The 19,599-nt window shown below is 40.9% G+C and overlaps 1 protein-coding gene across 5 annotated transcripts in view; it reads left to right on the top strand.

The window, feature by feature from the left end:
• Nucleotides 1-19,599, top strand: part of LOC126162966 (protein ECT2) — a 231,247-nt gene that overhangs the window by 56,573 nt on the left and 155,075 nt on the right. For all 5 annotated transcript variants that reach the window (XM_049919808.1, XM_049919806.1, XM_049919807.1 and 2 more), the window contains exon 5: nt 18,886-19,095. In XM_049919808.1, the coding sequence (XP_049775765.1) occupies nt 18,886-19,095 (210 nt within the window). The remainder of the gene's footprint in view (nt 1-18,885; nt 19,096-19,599) is intronic.

Genomic DNA, 19,599 nt, shown 5'->3' with positions numbered 1-19,599 from the left:
CACATCAGCAAACATTGTCAGATCAGAAAAAAGTGATTAAAGAAGATTAAAATGATGTCTTATTATTTGACATTGTCAAATTAGGAGATAAGTGATCCATTGTGTAAAGCTGTGTTTTCAGAAAAACCCCTTAATAGTAAAGATCACAAATGTAATTTTATTGATTACTAATTTTGGTTTACCATCGATTCTTGATCTGGTACATTTATCTTATTGTTTGACATTGTCAGTTCAAATTTGAACATGCACAATAAAATAAACGTGCCAAGGCAGGTGAATGGCGACCATGTTAAACTGCTTAAGATCTGAAGATGGCTTGTAGATAAGCTGAAACTACTAACCAATAAAATAATATTAACGGTTTTTCAGAATCCACAGCTTTAAAATATTTGTGACAGACCAGGGATTGAACACGAGTTCATTGGAACCATAGTCTGGCATTTATCTACTGACTCACCAAACATTATTATCAAAAAAATTGTGTAGTTCATATAATAGGAGAGTTAGATGTTACGAATTTGCTCTAGCAGCCAATCAGTCTGTTGTGCCACCAACACTATCAAGAAGGGACTGGTACCTGTGTTTTGTGGTAATGATGGGACTATAAGTTCGCCGCCTCTTTCTCTGTACCTCCTACTACCATCTTTCTGTTCCTTAACATGCTCCTCTTTTTCTGTCTCCCATGATCCTGTTCAGTTCCATTCTTGCCTTCACCTTTGCAGTTCCACAAACAGTGTCTTCAGTTTTTTCAGTGTTCTCCTCACTACATCTCCTCTTTCCCCAACCCCCCACCTCCCACCACTCTGTCCCCTCCACAATGAAAACATGTGCTACATGAGAAAGATGTAGCGGGACTTTGAATTTCGCCGCACTACACTCATTCCCTCAGATATAAATTATACTGTCACAGCTGTACGAGTGCTCGACGGCAGAGAAAATATATAGCAAAAAGGAAGGTACTAACCACTACAAAGAACATAACACTGACTACCCGGTGACAGCTACCACATTTCATGCGTGGTCAAAGTTGTTTAGAAAGAAGAATTAACTGTAACAGAATCTTGATTTTAGAATTCGTGAAATGTAACACCATAAGCAACAGTTCTTTCATTTTATAACTGTAAGAGGGTATTAATATAGTAGAGGGAAACATTCCACGTGGGAAAAATATATCTCTAAAAACAAAGATGATGTGACTTACCAAACGAAAGCGCTGGCATGTTGATACACACACACACACACACACACACACACACACACACACAAAAAATTCAAGCTTTCGCAACCAATGGTTGCTTCATCAGGAAAGAGGGAAAGACGAAAGGAGTGTCACTGAAATGATACATTTAAACAAAGGCTTTTTCTCTGTGGCAGAACCTTCTCGTGAAATTTCAGTCATCAATTTTCTTTTCTGTTTGTGAAAATATTCTGTTGATGCTGACCGGCATAGAGAGAAACAATCATCATAAAAAAATAAGGGAAGTTCGCACGGAAAGATACAGGTGTTTGTGTATTCCATGCGCTTTAAGAGATAGAATAATCGTGAATTATTGTGGAGATGTTTGTGAATCCTCTGCCAGGCATTTACACGTTATATGCAGAACATCCTTGTAGGTGTAGACCACTGCTACTCTCATCACCCTTTGGTGTCTGCTATCCGTGACCTCCTCTCTGCCCTTGACCGTGCTGCCTGCTCAGTTGCCTTTCTCTGGGTCCCAAGTCTTGTGAGCTTCCTAGGGAATGAACTGGTTAACCATTTGGCTAGAGAAGCAGATATTTATCTCCCATCCCCAAATTATCTCTCATCATTACAGTCGAAGATATGTGGTCTACGTCACTGTACACAGATAGCTCTCGGACTGACCATGGTGTCAGATGTGCCTTTGTCATTGGCTCTGACATTTTTCGGTATCGGCTTCCAGAACATTGCTCAGTATTTACAGCAGAACTCTTCACCCTGTATCAGGCCACATATTACATTGGGCGACACAGGCTTTTCAATTGCGCAGGGTGTATACGACCCGGGACAACCGGGAAATCCGGGAAAACCCGGGTTTTTTCGGAATTCCAGGAATTTTTCATTGTTTTAGCTTTCGGTTAAATTTTTGTAATTTTGACTGCAGAATTGATTTTCTAGCAAAGAACGTTATTGCATCCTGCTACTGGAGAATGATACTGCAGCAATAAAATATAAACGAGAGGGAAAAAAATAAAACTTTAGTGGCAAAGGAAATGTGCAATTTACAACGAAACCCCGTGCACGCACAAGCGTCCGCAAATAGCAAAAATATGTCAAAGGCTGTAGGGCGTAGACTGTTAATTCTTCGTAACATGAACTGCTTGCTATGAGCATGACGTCACAACTGTTCACATTAGGTTCGTTTGACCAATTGCCAGCGGTCTGTTGCGCATGCGCACTTGACTCGCGTATAAGCAGTACCTTCTCCCGCTTCCCGCTACGGCGCTACTTGTAGTTTGGCTGTTAGCTGTATTGGTAGTAGCTGCAAGCAGCCAGATGCAAACGAGAAAAATTTTTCTCGCGCACCCTAGCTGCAAGATTCGTGCTTGCACAGAGTTGTCTGAGTTGTAGTGGGGAGGGAGTTAACCTGCACGGGACCCGTGTTTACGTTAAGTGATTTCGCTGCTTCTCTTCGTTTACAGCTCCTATGTCAAATGAAAACAAAACGGATTTCTGTGGCCGTGAGCTATCAAGTGAATTAAAATACATTCGCATAATTACGGAGGACAAAAATATATTATTGATTTCAGTTTTCTGATTTTATTTTATTTCCAAGTTAGTAGCAGTCAAGCATTAATCGCCTTGCAGAACAATGAAGTTATTTTTGCAAGTTTGCTAAAGAAATTTGACTTCATTAATCTTTCCGCTGAGGCGATCATTTTATTTGGAAGTAAGTGGTTTCATTCTACAGTATTGGCTAGTTCCAACTGTTCGCTGAATTTCAAATGCACGTTATTATCTTTTGCCATGTATGGCATTATGCCATAATAAAGAACCAAAAATGAGATCGTATAGTATTGGTACACCAAGAAAATTTACATCCCAAAAACCACACTGAAAAGCTTAATATCGGATGGGACCTGCTTCTTTGTGAATGTGGAAAAAGCCAATTTGCTCTTCGAGCTGAATTATGCATTTTAGTATGGTTTACGAAATTCCGAAGCTCTTTGGAGTATCGTCTGATGCCCTATTTCTTTTATGGTGTAATCTAAGCTCTCTTAGTGCTTTATACACACGAACATGTGGGCTTCCTAAAACACTGCAGTTGCGCATGCAAAATAATGTCTGTTTTCTGGCGCTCTCTGGCAACTGGTAAATCGAACCTATTTCTAACAGTCTCCGGATAGTATTGCGAACGGTGGTTCGAAAAGCGTTACTTTCAAAGTAAATTTCTTTTTACCCAAGATGAATTATGTTACGTGTGAGAAAGTGGGATGGATATCTAAATCACAGAGCGTTCGAAACTGAACAGTTTGAGGACCAGCCAATTACAAAAATTTCGAGCCGCGAGACATTTATGTCATAATTTTAAATTTACTGGCACATTTGTGTGATGTATCTTAAAGTATAACACACGCAAAAAAGGATCAGTATTACATGTGAAAGCTTAGCTTCTGTTGTAGCGTGTTAATCTTAGACACCAATATTATATGTGAAACCTTAGCTTTTCTTGTAGATATACGGTACTGTGTACATTAATGTAAACCGTTAACTTTTCCTCTTGTGTGTTCGCGCTATGTAACAAGTGATGTTGCTATTGGATGACTAAAACATGTGTCCTATGCTCTGAATAGCTGCTGTCATCGGCTGGCGAGATCTCGTGGCGTGAGATATGATTTGCTTACAAAAGGACATATCAACCTCGGTTTCAACGCTCCAGAAACTAACGCGCTGTGTTTGGTGCGATTCGAATTTATACTTTCGTAATACGAAAATATGCAACGTATATATTGCTGCGAAACAAAGGTCTTTCCAAAACTTCTCTGTCCCGTCTTTTCTTTTTTTTCCGGGAAGTTCTACGCGATTGTATAAAACGTTAACCATTCAAAGGATTGATAAGTTTTACAGTTCCGAGGGAAAATCTACGGAAAACGTACTGTCACTTAGCACGGAAAAAGTGTATTTTTGCCCGGGAAAAAGCATATTTTTTAAACGGGACATCCGGGAATAATCCGGGAAATTTTTTTCCTTGTCCCCGTGTACACCCTGATTGCGTCATCTGCTTCGACACACTATGTGTCCTTCAATGCCTCTGTGTGCTGTACACTGTCCATGCCTTAGTGCAACAGCTCCAGGAAAGCTGTCATTTGCTCACTCTTGATGGAGTCACTGTGATGTTTATGTGGATCCATGGTCACATCGTTCTGACAGGAAAGGAGGCTGCTGCCAAGGCTGCACACAAAGGTACTATAGGGAAGTTCCGTGTGTAGGTCGTGAAACTGAAAGTGATAGAAGCTGGAGTAGTGTCCTTAACAAACAAGTGACGGCCAAGGTGAACACAGGCCGCCGCACAAAGCCACGATGTTGAATGGATCACACCCACTGATAAAATTGCAGGTAGCGTGGTATTAAATTGACAGAGCAAGAGCTGAAAGCGAACTCAAAGAGGTAACAGAGAAGAGGGCAATCAAAGGAGTCATTGAAGAAAGAGGCATAGGATGGATGGCCACACATGGCAGACAAATGGCATGCATATCTGCTGAGGAGAAAGTCACAGCGGTGGGATAGTGGCAGCTTCTGCATACAGACACTCAACCAGTCTACTGTAAAAGATGCCAGTGGCCAAATGGATGCCACAGTGGTGGACAGCATTGAGACGGCATAAGAGAGATGGATGCGCAGACACATAAACGAAACAACCATAGTCAAGTTTCGAATGGACAAGAGACTGGTAAAAACAGAGGAGGGTGGTTTGACCTGCTACCCAGGAAGTAACACTGAGGACACGTAGGACATTGAGCGACCGCATACACGGGGCTGGAGGAGGACCAAGAAAGTTTCCTTTCGACCATGAGCCCCAGGAATTTTGTAGTTACAACAAACGGAAGAGCAACAGTCCCAAGATGTAAAGACAGTGAAAGAAATCAATTGTGCCACCAGAAATTCATACAAAGAGTTTTGTCAATGGAAAAATGTCATTTCCCGGAAGCCACACTGATGCGGGGACAAAAGGCCCCGAGATTCAAGTACCGAAAGTAATCTGAAGCTAACCATCCTCTCGAGAAGTTTACGAAGCACGTTCGCCGGGCCAATCAAGCAGTAGCTGTTGAGAGACGGTGGGTTCTTCCCGATACTGTTCTTCCCGGGCTTAATGGTGGATATTACTGTACTGTCTAGCCATTGTGACAGGAAAGCTCACGTGAGCCAAATGTGGTTGGAGACTCAGATGTTGCCTCTGGGGAATTTCCAGGTGTTGGATCATCTGGTTGTGGATGGAATCTGAGCCTGGGGCCGTGTCACAGCAAGAAGAAAGAGCCTGCAACAATTCCCATTCAGTGAAGGATTCATTATAGGGTTCAGAGTTGTGCGAGTTGAAACAGAGGGGCTGGGGGGGGGGGGGGGGGGGGGGTCTGTTCAACTCGACGTTTCTGCCAGAGAAAGCTAGCGGGATAGGAAGGGGACACTGTCGCAAAGTGTCGTGAGGTTTTCTGCGAGGATCGATGGATCAGTGCACAGAGCACCTTGGACGTTAAGACCATGGGCAGTTGACTGTCGCTGGCATCCCAAAAGGTTACGTAGCTTGGACCAAACCTCCGATGAAGAGGCATATGGCCCCAGCATTCCTTTTTACTCTGCTTAATAAGGTAAAGAGCCTTAGCAGGGAGTACTTAAAAGTGAGAAGGTTGGTCTGTGAAAGGTGGTGTTTAAATGGCTGCAATGCCCATTGGCGGTCCTGGAGAGTGACTGCTACAGCCTTGGTCCCATGGTACCGGTCGATGATTAAGGGGACCTGTGGATAGAGGGACAGCAGTGCTAGCAGCATGAAGAATAGTGGCAGAGACACCTTACACGATTGCATCAATGCAACTTGAAAATGTGGCGTCAAAATGCACAGCAGATGTATATAAAGGCCAATTGGCCCTGCGGAAAGCCCAACTTGGCGGTCTGTCCGCCTGGTGGCAACAGGGGAATGACAGAATCACAGGAAAGTGGTCACAGTCCAGAATTCCCCATCAATTCTTGTACATATGAGGTACCGGGGCGAATAAGCTCCTTGGCGTGGCGTTCCTCCCATGGTTTGGCCAGGGAGGGCAATGGGCAATGATTTATGATCGTACTTCCTTCTTGAATTGTACTGATACTTAGAACACTTAAGAGACTGCTGGCATTTGATCTCCAGCAAGTGATGACGTGGTACGCTTCATGGTGTGTCATCCGTCCTGATGCCACTCACTCTGACCAAGGGCCCTCCCCACAGGCGCCACCCAACCTCAGTAAGGGCCACCTGTTAGATGGTCATTGCCGGGAGTCCTGATGATGTCCCAGGGAGATGGGCATGTACCACATGGCACACGTGGGGAGTTAATGGTGCAGGCATCAGCAGAGCAATCCCTGTGGTGTCAGGGGGCTACAACAACAGTGTACATGGCGGCTCCATCACAACGGACTGGCTACCGTGCTGGATGTGAGGTGCAAAGGATTGGGAGTCCATGGTCCTCGTTGGCGCAGAAAATGACACTGTGTAGTGGGTATAGGAAAATGCACCCAGGATGATGTCCACATTCAAGAGATGGAGGATGAGTGGGACTGCAATGCCACGATGAGAAAGTGAGCTAAAGATCTCAATGCATTATGGGCACGATGCACCATGTAAGGCGCCCTTCCCCAATTGGTTCGCTCTTCGGGAAAATTTTGAAAAATGGAGGTCAAACCCTACAGGGGATCATTTCATAAAGGCCGAAAGGTGTGAGACTCCTTTTAGTCGTCTCTTACGACAGACAGGAATACCTCGGGCCTTTTCTAACCCCTGGGCCTGCAGTACTCATACCTCAGCCTGCTAGTTACTTATATTCCCTCCACTGATGTTTGTAGTGTCATCTGTCAGCACGTGGTGTCAGTTTGGCATCATAACTGGTCCTCCCTGCATGGGAAAAAGCTCCTGGTTATTAAGCCTCTCCAAGCAGCTTGGACGACTTCCTCTTGGCCCTCTCGCCATGAGGAAATCATTTTAGTTAGGTTGCACTTCGACACTGTCTTTTTAGCCATCACCATTTGTTTATTGGTGCTCCCCCACCACTTTGCACTAACTGTGCTCAACCTTTGATGGTCCACCATTTCCTGACAGAATGCCCTTTAAAAAACAAAAACCATATGTTCTCGGTGTTTTTTCCCATCTGAGTTATCGGCCGTTTTAGTGAACTTCGTGGGGGCTGTTGTCTGTGTTTTACTTTTTATGTCATAGCAATATGGCGAAGGCCATTTAATTTTTAGTTCAGGGCCTCCGCTTCTCTATGGTGTATTTTATAGATCTTTCTCCACGTCTCTGTTTTTAGCTGTGTTCTTCCCTCGATTGGAATTAATATGTAGTGGTATTTAACTCCTGTCTGTGTCTTCATGTACTACAGTTCTGATATGGGTGTGTATGACCCTAGTTATTTTTGCGTGCTAAAACAAAACAAAAAAACAAGAAAATTAACTGCCCCCACAATGTGTTTGTGGACCCAGACCGATGGTATCCCACATATTAATGGAATATCCGCTTCTTTTGGCCCTTTGTGCTAAGTGTGGTCTTCCGGATTCCTTAATTTTAATATTAGCAGACGATTCACGAATAGTTGAACTGGTCCTCAGTTTCCTCCATGAAAGTGATTTTTTATTTCCAGATGCAAGGTTTTGCTTTACTCCTGGAGTACAGGCAGGGTGGTTGTGATAGGGACCTCTCTTCATGTCTTCCCGGTCTGCAACCCCATGACCGCTCCCCCTGGGAAAGACTGCTCCCCCAGGGAAAGACCACTCTTTTTTTCTGTTTTTCGATCGGATTTACCGTTTTATGCTTTTTACTGTTTAAGTTTTAACTTCATTATTTTAGAATTTGACTCCCTTGCCGGAATCTGTCAACTTTTAATGGACCCTTTTTCACTGTAACTTCAGAATCACAGGACTGATGGCCTCTCACTGTTTGGTCCTATAAACCCTCTCAATTAACCAATCAATCCTGAGTGTTTTGGGTACTTCTGAAGCACCGTGATTTTTTTTTATCTTTCATGTAGAAATGAATTCAGGTGTTAATTTAATAAACAAATTTACTGCAATCTGTTCCCCAATAGATACTGCATCATTGATTCAGTCTTTTGATTTCATGCCCAACCACATTTTGACTAGACTCTGGGCTTTACATTTTACATTTGTATTAAGACTAGGCTTCTATATTATTGTTAGAGCTAGAATCCAATATCATGATTTAGTTTCCATTGTTAATCCACTTACAAAAAACAGTAGTTAATGCGTACTCAGTAAACAAACAATAATAACCAGCCAACACCTAGTTATTTCCACTCCACGTAGTTTGTTTACATCACATGCTGCCCGACGTAACCACATACCTACATGACCTGAACTTGTCAGAACATGATTCCCGCAGTCAGTGCGACACCATTTTTGTCATAAATAGTATGTGCCTAGTTAACGATCTCAAAGAAACCTAGTAGAAGTTAAAGAGATGGTTAAAATTTTCTGATATTTAAGTTAAAAGTTAATCAATTACTTGAAAAGTTAACTTTGTTATTAACCATTAACTGATTAACAGTCTTGTGCCAAGCTATGTTTAATACACTGCCAGTTTCCAGAACATGAAACAAATGCATTGGCATTCTAGACTAGTTTCATCATAACCTGATACAGACACACTGTTAAACATTAAATCTGTATACTAATATATCAATTTTTGAAAATGTAATGTAATTGTATAGATAAAAAAGCCACTCATACAGCGGTGGCAGGAGAACACACATGTAAATGTATTAAAATTTGCAAACTTTTGGAGACAGTGGCTCCTTCTGGGAGAAGGGTTAAAGGGAAAGGAAGAGGGGTGAAGGAAAAGGATCGATGGGGTTTAGGAAATGGTTAGTGTTGGGAAAGTCGTCCAGAGCCCAAAGTCAGAGGAGACTTACCAAATGGGATGAGAAGGAAAGATTGATTGTTGGGGGCTGCACCAGGCGAGATTTGAAATTCTCGTCTTGTGCAGTCCTCAACAATCATTCTTTCCATCTCATGTCATTCTTCTCATTCTGTAAGTCTTCTCTGACCTAGGGTTCTTGGGAATTTTTCTAAACTTCACCAGTACTTTTCCTTCACTCCTCTTCCCTCCCCTTTAGTCCTCATGCTGGAGGAGCCACTGGTTCCAAATACATTTGTATGTGTGGTCTCCTACTACTACCTTGTTATTAAATTTTTTATATGTCCAGTTACATTATAATAACCACATAGTAAGATACCAGTACAAAAGCCTTAAGAAATTCCAAGACTTAGAAATAAAAACTTTGCTATTGTGTATCCCAGTAAAAGAACAAAGTAGTTATGGCACCAATGAAGTTTGTTACTCATTGAGTTGATAATTGAGGTACTAAATCATTATGCACAGGTGTGGTGTGTGTGTGTGTGTGTGTGTGTGTGTGTGTGTGTGTGTGTGTGTGTGTCATCCGTAGTGCCTGGATTTTTATGTGATGACATATTTTTTTCGTTTGCTCCGATGCATGTGAAAAGTGCAAATGTTCGCGGATTATGCAGAATGAAGTTTAACTCTGCAGCTGAATTATGTTGCCATAATTGATACAGTTTATTTTATTGTTAAATATTTTTACATGTTTCACCCGAGTTACATATTTTAATTTGGTTACATAAAATCAAACATTATTGCTTTGTTATCAGGATTACCTTCTGAATTAAGATCTAATGTTACCGTGGACAACACTTACACTACTGATAGGGAGATCGTTTTACGTAAAGTATGTAGTAAGCGGATAGTGCTCTATGAAGTCTTAAGATGAGCAACATATACGTAGTGATACTTTTACAAATAATAGAGCAGTGTAATCCTCTAAGAAGCAAACATTATTAACGCAGAAGCAAAGAACTCCAAACTCCATGAATGAATGTTTCCCTTATATATGATCTGTTGGTGGTTGCTGCGAATATTGCTAGATACAAACTTAAAGTGCCTCAATATCATATAGTTTCTATGAAAGTACTGGAGATAACAGTATCAGCGATGAATCAACATTAAAGGAAAAACTAATTAGATTTTTATCTTCTGGTAAACCTTCCGGGATGTAAGGTCGTGGTCCATGAAACTCTTCAGGAGCTGAAGAGTTTCATGGACCACGACCTTACATCCCGGAAGGTTTACCAGAAGATATGTCATCCGGTTGTGAAAGCCTTCATACTATAATTAGATTTTTGCTGCTAGGAGGTTCCACAGAGTATGTGGTGCGACATAATTAACCACCGCACTTGACAAAACGCTATGTGATCAAAAGTATCCAACTCCTGGCTGCTTACAAAATCGTGGTGCCCTCCATTGGTAATGCTGCAGTTCAGTATGGTGTTGGCCCACACTTAGCCTTGATGACAGCTTCCCCTCTAGCAGGAATACGTTCAATCAGGTGCTGGAAGGATTCTTGGCGGAATGGCAGCCCATTCTGCATGGAGTGCTGCACTGAGGAGAGGTATCGATGTCGGCCAGTGAGACCTGGCACAAAGTCGGTGTTCCAAAACATCCCAAAGGTGTTCTGTAGGATTCAGGTCAGGACTCTGTTGCAATCCAGTCTATTACAGAGATGTTATTGTCGTGTAACCAGTCCGCCACAGGCAGTGCATTATGAACAGGTGCTCAGTCGTGTTGAAAGATGGAATCGCCACCCCTGAATTGCTCTTCAACAGTGGGAAGCAAGAAGGTGCTTAAAACATCAATGTAGGCCTGTACTGTGATAGTGCAATGCAAAACAACAAGAGGTGCAAGGCCCCTCCATGAAAAACATGACCTCTCCATAACACCACTGCCTCCAAATTTTACTGTTGGCACTACACACGCTGACACATGATGTTCACTGGGCATTCAACATACCCACACCCTGCCATCGGATCGCCACATTGTGTGCAGTGATTCGCTACTCCACACAACATTTTTCTACTGTTCAGTAGTCCAATGTTTACACTCCTTACATCAAGCGAGGTGTCATTTGGCATTTACTGTCGTGATGTGTTACTTATGAGCAGCTGCTCGACCACGAAATCCAAGTTTTCTCACCTCCCGCATAACTGTCATAGTACTTGCAGTGGATCCTGATACAGTTTGGAATTCCTGAGTGATGGTATGGATAGATGGCTGCCTATTACACATTACGACCGTCTTCAACTGTTGGCAGTGTCTGTCAGTCAGCAGACAAGGTTGGCCTGTACACTTTTGTGCTGTATGTGTCCCTTCGCATTCCCGCTTCACTATCACATGGGAAACAGTGGACATAGGGCTGTTTAAGAGTGTGGAAATCTCACATACATACGTATTACACAAGTGATACCCAGCCACCTGACCACGTTCGAAATCCATGAGTTCCACGGAGCTCCCCATTCTGCTCTCTCACGATGTCTAATGACTACTGAGGTCACTGATATGGAGTACCTGGCAGTAGGTGGCAGCACAATGCACCTAATATGAAAAACGTACATTTTTTAGGGTGTCCGGATACTTTTGATCGCATGGTGTATGTAAATTTTTCTTTGGCAATTTCATTGTTGGCAAACTTGATGATGATGAACCCGCAAAGCCACCGTTGACCTGCTGCCAAGTCAAATCATTCAGAAGTGGAATGATTTGTGAGTGACAGTCTAAAGTACTATGGTTTCGCTGAATTCAAGAACAAAATGTTATTATGTATTTGGATGCCGCAGTCTGCATGCTGATAGCGGCAACTACCCTACATGTATTCCATTTGCATTTAATCCACATCACCTGTCGTCCCTGCCGAAGAAGTGTGCTGTAGCTACATAATGTGTCATCCTATAGAGAATTGCTACTGAATTTAGCATTGCCACCTGAGTCTGTCCTAGTGAGGTATGGTACATGGATTGAAGCTACTGTGTTTTATAATGAAAATTCTTGAACCCTGAAATCTGTGATTCGTTCTCTTCCAGAAAATCTCAGTACAAGAGGCACAAAATGCTTCTACTGAACCTACAGTTGAATATGCACTGGAGTACATCCATAGCATTTTGGCTTCCTTGCCTGCAGCATTAATGCATTAGAATCTGTTGGGTTTCCTTTGTAAAATGGTTATGAATGTCAAATGCAAGTGGACTGACAAGAAAACTTTGCACATGTCATTACAGGGTTGGATACCCTTCGTTGTGTGTAGCTTGCACCAGTGCTAATGCAACACATACTGCCAAAGGTGGCAGCGCCACATGAAATACACTTGTAGCAGTGTATTTGTTCCCTTGTTATTTTAAGACTTTTATTTAAAGATCTTCTTGATTTTCTGTGATTGAATATAATTCTGTAAGGACTGACTGCATATTGTTTTATATATATGTTATAACATTCAATTTTATCTGTTTGTAACACAGAGGTGCTTCTACCTTGAATAAAAAAAGGAGCAAGTCTGTACAGTTACGTTGTAACTGTGTGGCAGCATTTTAGGTCCCGGAATTTTTGTGAAGAGATAAGGATTCACGTGCCCTCAATTTTTTTGCATTGTATTGTTTCTTAGTTTGTTGTAAGCATAACACAGATATAGCCGAGGTATGTCAAAGATGATAGTATGCTGCGCCACAGAAGGGTATATGACAGTCATGTGCTGCTAGGGTTTCACAGGATATGCAGGCCACAAGGGACAGCTTACTGTCACTCATCCAGTATGATGGTTTCAGTGTGCATGAAGCAGCAGCCAGGTCTGGCCTTCAAAGTTGTTTGCCTAGAACTGGATAAAGTGGTGGAGCAAGGCAAGGGTAATTGGCTGGCTTCAAGGGTTGGGATTAGGAAGGTGTCAATACCTCAGAAAGACAAGGTACAGGGTTATTACAAATGATTGAAGCGATTTCACAGCTCTACAATAACTTTATTATTTGAGATATTTTCACAATGCTTTGCACACACATACAAAAACTCAAAGAGTTTTTGTAGGCATTCACAAATGTTTGATATGTGCCCCTTTAGTGATTCGGCAGACATCAAGCCGATAATCAAGTTCCTCCCACACTCGGCGCAGCATGTCACCATCAATGAGTTCGAAAGCATCGTTGATGCGAGCTCGCAGTTATGGCACGTTTCTTGGTAGAGGAGGTTTAAACACTGAATCTTTCACATAACCCCACAGAAAGAAATCGCATGGGGTTAAGTCGGGAGAGCATGGAGGCCATGACATGAATTGCTGATCATGATCTCCACCACGACCGATCCATCGGTTTTCCAAACTCCTGTTTAAGAAATGCCGAACATCATGATGGAAGTGCGATGGAGCACTATCCTGTTGAAAGATGAAGTCGGCGCTGTCGGTCTCCAGTTGTGGCATGAGCCAATTTTCCAGCATGTCCAGATACACATGTCCTGTAACGTTTTTTTCGCAGAAGAAAAAGGGGCCGTATACTTTAAACCGTGAGATTGCACAAAACACGTTAACTTTTGGTGAATTGCGAATTTGCTGCACGAATGCGTGAGGATTCTCTACCGCCCAGATTCGCACATTGTGTCTGTTCTCTTCACCATTAAGAAAAAATGTTGCTTCATCACTGAAAACAAGTTTCGCACTGAACGCATCCTCTTCCATGAGCTGCTGCAACCGTGCCGAAAATTCAAAGCGTTTGACTTTGCCATCGGGTGTCAGGGCTTGTAGCAATTGTAAACGGTAAGGCTTCTGCTTTAGCCTTTTCCGTAAGATTTTCCAAACCGTCGGCTGTGGTACATTTAGCTCCCTGCTTGCTTTATTCGTCGACTTCCGCGGGCTACGCGTGAAACTTGCCCGCACGCGTTCGACCGTTTGTGTTCACTGCAGGTCGACCCGTTGATTTCCCCTTACAGAGGCATCCAGAAGCTTTAAACTGCGCATACCATCGCCGAATGGAGTTAGCAGTTGGTGGATCTTTGTTGAACTTTGTCCTGAAGTGTCGTTGCACTGTTATGACTGACTGATGTGAGTGCATTTCAAGCACGACATACGCTTTCTCAGCTCTTGTCGCCATTTTGTCTCGCTGCGCTCTTGAGCGCTCTGGCGGCAGAAACCTGAAGTGCGGCTTCAGCCTAACAAAACTTTATGAGTTTTTCTACGTATCTGTAGTGTCTTGTGACCATATGTCAATGAATGGAGCTACAGTGAATTTATGAAATCGCTTCAATCATTTGTAACAGCCCTGTATTAGTTGACACTGGTATGGAATGTACGTTTTTAAACACCATCCGACTGAAGAATGAGACCAGTTTTGTTGGAGGTTTGCAAACTGTTCACAGCTGCTAATGGAATGCTCTGAGCCCATAGAGCTGCTAATACAGAAGTCCTCTCTGATACTCAAAAAATAGGCATGCCTTCACTAAATTTAATGTATACTGTTACTGGCACCATATCATCTCTTCAGATGAATAAGTATTTAGATCTTCGAATGAGAGTCCAGTGATGGTCTAGAGACTACTGGGAGCATTTTACAACCGACAGTATGTGGCGTAGCACTCATGTGTTGGCTGCATCACAGCCTCATGCTGGGGGGAAAATGTCATCAGGTAAAGTAGGGACACTTCATTAACTTCATGGTCATCTCTCTGTGGCTCAGTGTGATGAACATCATGAAACCTACTATTGTGTCAAGTGTGGAGATGCTCTATCCCCAGGGAGTGATCCAGTTTCATATGATCACTCACTGGTTCACATGAGTCGAACCATTCAGCAGTGGTTCTTGCAATAGGGTGACATAAGTATGATTTCACTGGCTTGCTCAAGTGCCAGTCTGGAATCCCATTGGAAGTTTGGGGCAAAATGAAGTGTCACATGATCTTAAACTGACTAAAACTAGGTCCACACACAGCTGAAAAACGTTTAGATGTGTAGGAGAGTCTAGTGGACAGACAGATATATTCCTAGAAGCTGATCATCTCCATGCTTCGTCGGATTATCAGGTAATTGATACCAATTGTGGTGGGCCTCACGCTAGCCTCAGTCCTGTTGCGAACTTTTGTCACCTCACATTACTCCACTTTATATTACAACATTTGATATAACTGTATATTTGGGATTTGGAAATCTACATGAAATCATTGTACTTCAAATTTTATTTGTAAAATACATGCTGTTTAATACTTAAGACATGTAAATTTGGGAAAAGCACAAGCAAATGAATTTGAATGTCCTAATAGCAAACTGTTGGAGAAAACTAATAATACTGACTGATATAATATTCTCTTCCATATTGTCTCTCAAACATTGTCTGGGATTATTTTGAAAAAGAAGTGCAACCAGGGCTTTACAAAAGTTCTTTTTCAAGCTTTCTTCAGGAATGCAAGGAGAGTGTTCCATGCAGTGTGCCCATTTTTGATGTTAGTCTGCAGAGAAACGACAACTGCAGAATAAGCATTCATTGTTCTTCAGACGGTGCATCTGAAGCCTTGTCCTCAAATTTGGATCAGACTCTGAATGACTGGAAGATTATTTGTCCTTTATTTTTCTCTTTTTCATTTTCAAAAACAAAACCTTCACTACTGTGTCCTTTGATTCTGCTGGAGGTTTCTTCTCTTTGAACTGTTTCAAACATTACTTTTAATCTCAGGGCAGCAGCAGTGTGTTTATCCTAGTAATATTTATATTACATTTAATTGACAATGCAGCATGCTGAAACTTGTGGCAGTAGGTAGTGGCACCTTGAAGATAAGCAAAATATTGGAATATTGGCATGTCTACCTGTGGCATTACGTGGGTTCTGTATGGAGATAAAACTCACCAGTGTCGTATATGACACGTGGGAACTGAAGAGGTTGTGGAGATGATGATAGCTACCTCTCAGATTCAGACTGTGCCTGATTTTAATAGAGCTGGTGCCTCTTGATGTGGCTTGATGATTTTGGTAGCTGGTCGGATACCATTGAGACCACATTTACTCCATTGGTGCATCTTATATTTCAGACTTCTGGCGTATTCGAAAGTCATTGCCTCTAAGTAAATGCAAGTTAAATGGGAAGAATCTAGTTTACCAGGAGCTGTTTACAGCATTTTCTGTTGTTACTGCTCTCGAGTAGACCACTCCAGATAATCACATAACCAAAATGAGGTTATTACTTCATCTGGGTTAACATTTCATAAATAAAAGACTACGTTGTGAAGAATATATTCATATAATTATTGTTACAGTAACTACTAAACTTTGGAAATTAAAGCTGTACAAGGGCACATACATTCAAAAAACTTGGAAATCAGTACTTTTAAGCTCCGGGATTTTTAACAATGTCCAGCTCCATAACGATCTTACTTTTAACTGCCCTATTCCTCAGGCACTGTGAAAAAAACGTTCAGGTAATGTCCCAACAGAGCTGAGCATGTAATTTAGTCAGAATCTAGTCCCACATTGGCAAACTCTCCCATAATAGACACCTTCCTGTATATTCAAAATCATTTCAAGTAATGATAGTATCATTTGGGTAAATTAAAAACAAACTCAGATCAAAACATAACCACCTACTCAAATTAAATTGTAATAGTAGTAAGACAAAGCAAGTGCATTGTCATATGGCATCTAAAGTTTCGTATCTACAGACCACCGAAATTGCTGAGCTCTTTGCCTCAATAATTAGGGAGAAAAGAACCATATTTCCATTGAAAAATCAAAATCTAAACCTGTCTTGTAAATTGGAAAATCATACAACTTCATATCCACTTACCTCTTTCAGAGCATATACACACCCATCCAGATTTTAATAGCCAATATTATGAAAAGGAAAGTTGTTACTCACCATATAGTGGAGATGCTGAGTCACTGGTAGGCACAACAAAAAGACTTATCACAAATAAAGCTTTCTGCCATTAAGGCCTTCGTCGTCAACAACAACAACAACAACAACACCACACACACACACACACACACACACACACACACACACACACACACACACACACAAACTGCAGTCTAAGGCAACTGAAACCACACTGCAAGCAGCAGCTGCACACGCAAAGTGCGTCTGTCGTCTATTGTTGATGAAGGCCTTAAAAGCTGTATTTGTGACGGTCTTTTTGTTGTGCCTAGCTGCGACTCAGTATCTCCCCTATATGGTAAGTTGCAACTTTCCTTTTCCTAATATTGTTACATTCCATCCTAGATTTTCCATTGTCAGATTTTAGTAAATATCATCTGACAAACTGAAGTGTCTTACTCAGATCCGTTACATTGATAGTTGAAATTAGTTTCCTCAACACATTTGTAATTTTATTTAGAGACCAATTTATGCACTCATCATTAAACATTCATTCTCTCTTACACAATGTTATGTTAATGATTATTTCTGCTGCATGTGCTTTCTCATTATGCACGCAAACAAAACTTTCTATTCGGCAACTTAATTTGGACCTGATTGTTTTCGAAATTGAGAGTGATAATAAGTGTTAGTGTTTCCAAATAAAAGGGCAAATGGTTTTCTGTTGAGCTTGGTGATTACATTTGAGTATATAATTTGGAAAAAAAAGTATCAGTACTAGTTTCTTCTTGAATAATTAGTAGATTGAAAACTCGCTTCCACTTCTGAAATTGTAAAAGGTAATGTTTGCTAGAAGTTGCATTGATTTAAAGTCACTCATTCCTAAAAATAATGATATTCTCTCAATCCTATAAAACAAATGCCCTTAAATTAACTTGGATGCATTTTGTTTAAAATTTTATGAGTTTTGTGATATAGTTTTTGCAAGTTCATACTACAAAAAGACAATAAATAATATGCACCAGTGCTGAACTCAAGACAAGAGAAGTCACCACAGAAAGGCCATTGGAAACTACCACAATGGGGGGGGGGGGGGGGGGGGGGGGAATTGCCAGATGGGGGAACCGAACTCTTGAGTCACCGAATAACAACTAGGCACTTTGACCATGAAGTACTGCACAGTGACGTTAACACTTTCTTGAGACTTGATGTAATGTTGCAGTCATATCAATATGTATTTCGTGATTACTGTCGACATCCTATGTTTCTGTGTTTAATGTTTAATTGGTATTAATTTCTGATGTACATATCTCTTGTATGATATCACCTTGCTGTTATAAACCAAGATCTGCATTAACTGGGCAAAAGTGCTGTCGCATTTTGTGATGTAGCTGCTGAGAATTCCTGATAGGGAACTTAGCAATTTTCTGTGCAGACTGTTATGGTTTGTCGTGTTCCTGGTACATTTAACTGCTTACTGAGATAATAAAGTAGATTGTGGTGTGATTCATAAGTTAATTTCAGTAAAAATGGTTTTTTATTAAATTTTTAGTAATGAAATATTTGTCGTACATATTTTGTGTTTTGATGATAAACGAAAATTCATTCTCTAGTCATCAGGTCACTATCCATCATTGTATGGATAGTATAGTTGGCATATGTGTATGGCACAAGAATTACCTTTGTCACTGTCTTGTTTCAAAGGAAACTTCCTTAAATGTTAAGGTCAGTCAGACTAACTTGTCTCTGATATGCTTTATTCTTAAACTATTATCGTAAAATTTATAAAATAATGTGCTAGGTACTTTCCAGTTTTGCTTGGTACTTTCTGGTTTTGCAGTGAACTATGTACTTCTATGTATAGATAATTTAAAACACCTGTCATACTTGTATTGAATAATTGGAATTGTTCATGTGTGTAATAATTTGTGTAAAGTTCAGTAGAGTGCATACAAGAAAATAATTACTTGTCCGTATTTGTTTTCAGAACAGAATGATAACATTAATTCACAATATGGGAGGAAGCATAAGAAAAGATATGGTTGCTAAAGTGACACACCTAATAGCTAATAATTGTGGAGGAGAGAAGTATCGTTATGCTGTAACTTTCAGGGTCCCAATAATGTCTGATACATGGGTCTACAAATGCTGGGAACAGAGGGATAAAGTAGGATTTTCTGCAGTATCCGATGAAATGGTATGTTTATGGTTTCATTTTACCTATTAACATTGTTTTAGTATGTGTGTTGTACATGTGGCTATTTAAATTTTTATGCATGGTTAATAAGTACAGGAGACTGGATTTTTTAATCACTGCATAGCACTTTGAAAAATCGCTTTACTCTATGAACTACAGTTTGTTTGATTGTGCAACTACAGATATTTTAGAATACAAATTTTATTATTTTTGGTGCAGTCATTATTGGTTTTAATATTGAAGTCATCTAAAAATCGGCAATTCTCAAATTACAAACAGAAGTTTTATTTCTCTCTATGCAGAATACCTTTTGTCTTCATTTGATGATAATTTTCTGTGCTGTATTGATTCATAATATTAAAATACTTTCTTTTATCATCTTTTGCCATGTTGTGAACTGCAATGAATAATCTGTGATCTTGGGTTATTAGTACAGCAGTCAATCTGAAGGACAACAGTCTCACAAACTAACAAAATGGATATATGAGGTTTTATTTTAGATAA

Source organism: Schistocerca cancellata, chromosome 2 (assembly GCF_023864275.1).
Source record: "Schistocerca cancellata isolate TAMUIC-IGC-003103 chromosome 2, iqSchCanc2.1, whole genome shotgun sequence".
Classification (NCBI taxonomy): domain Eukaryota; kingdom Metazoa; phylum Arthropoda; class Insecta; order Orthoptera; family Acrididae; genus Schistocerca; species Schistocerca cancellata.
This window is presented reverse-complemented; position numbering and strand designations above follow the sequence as displayed.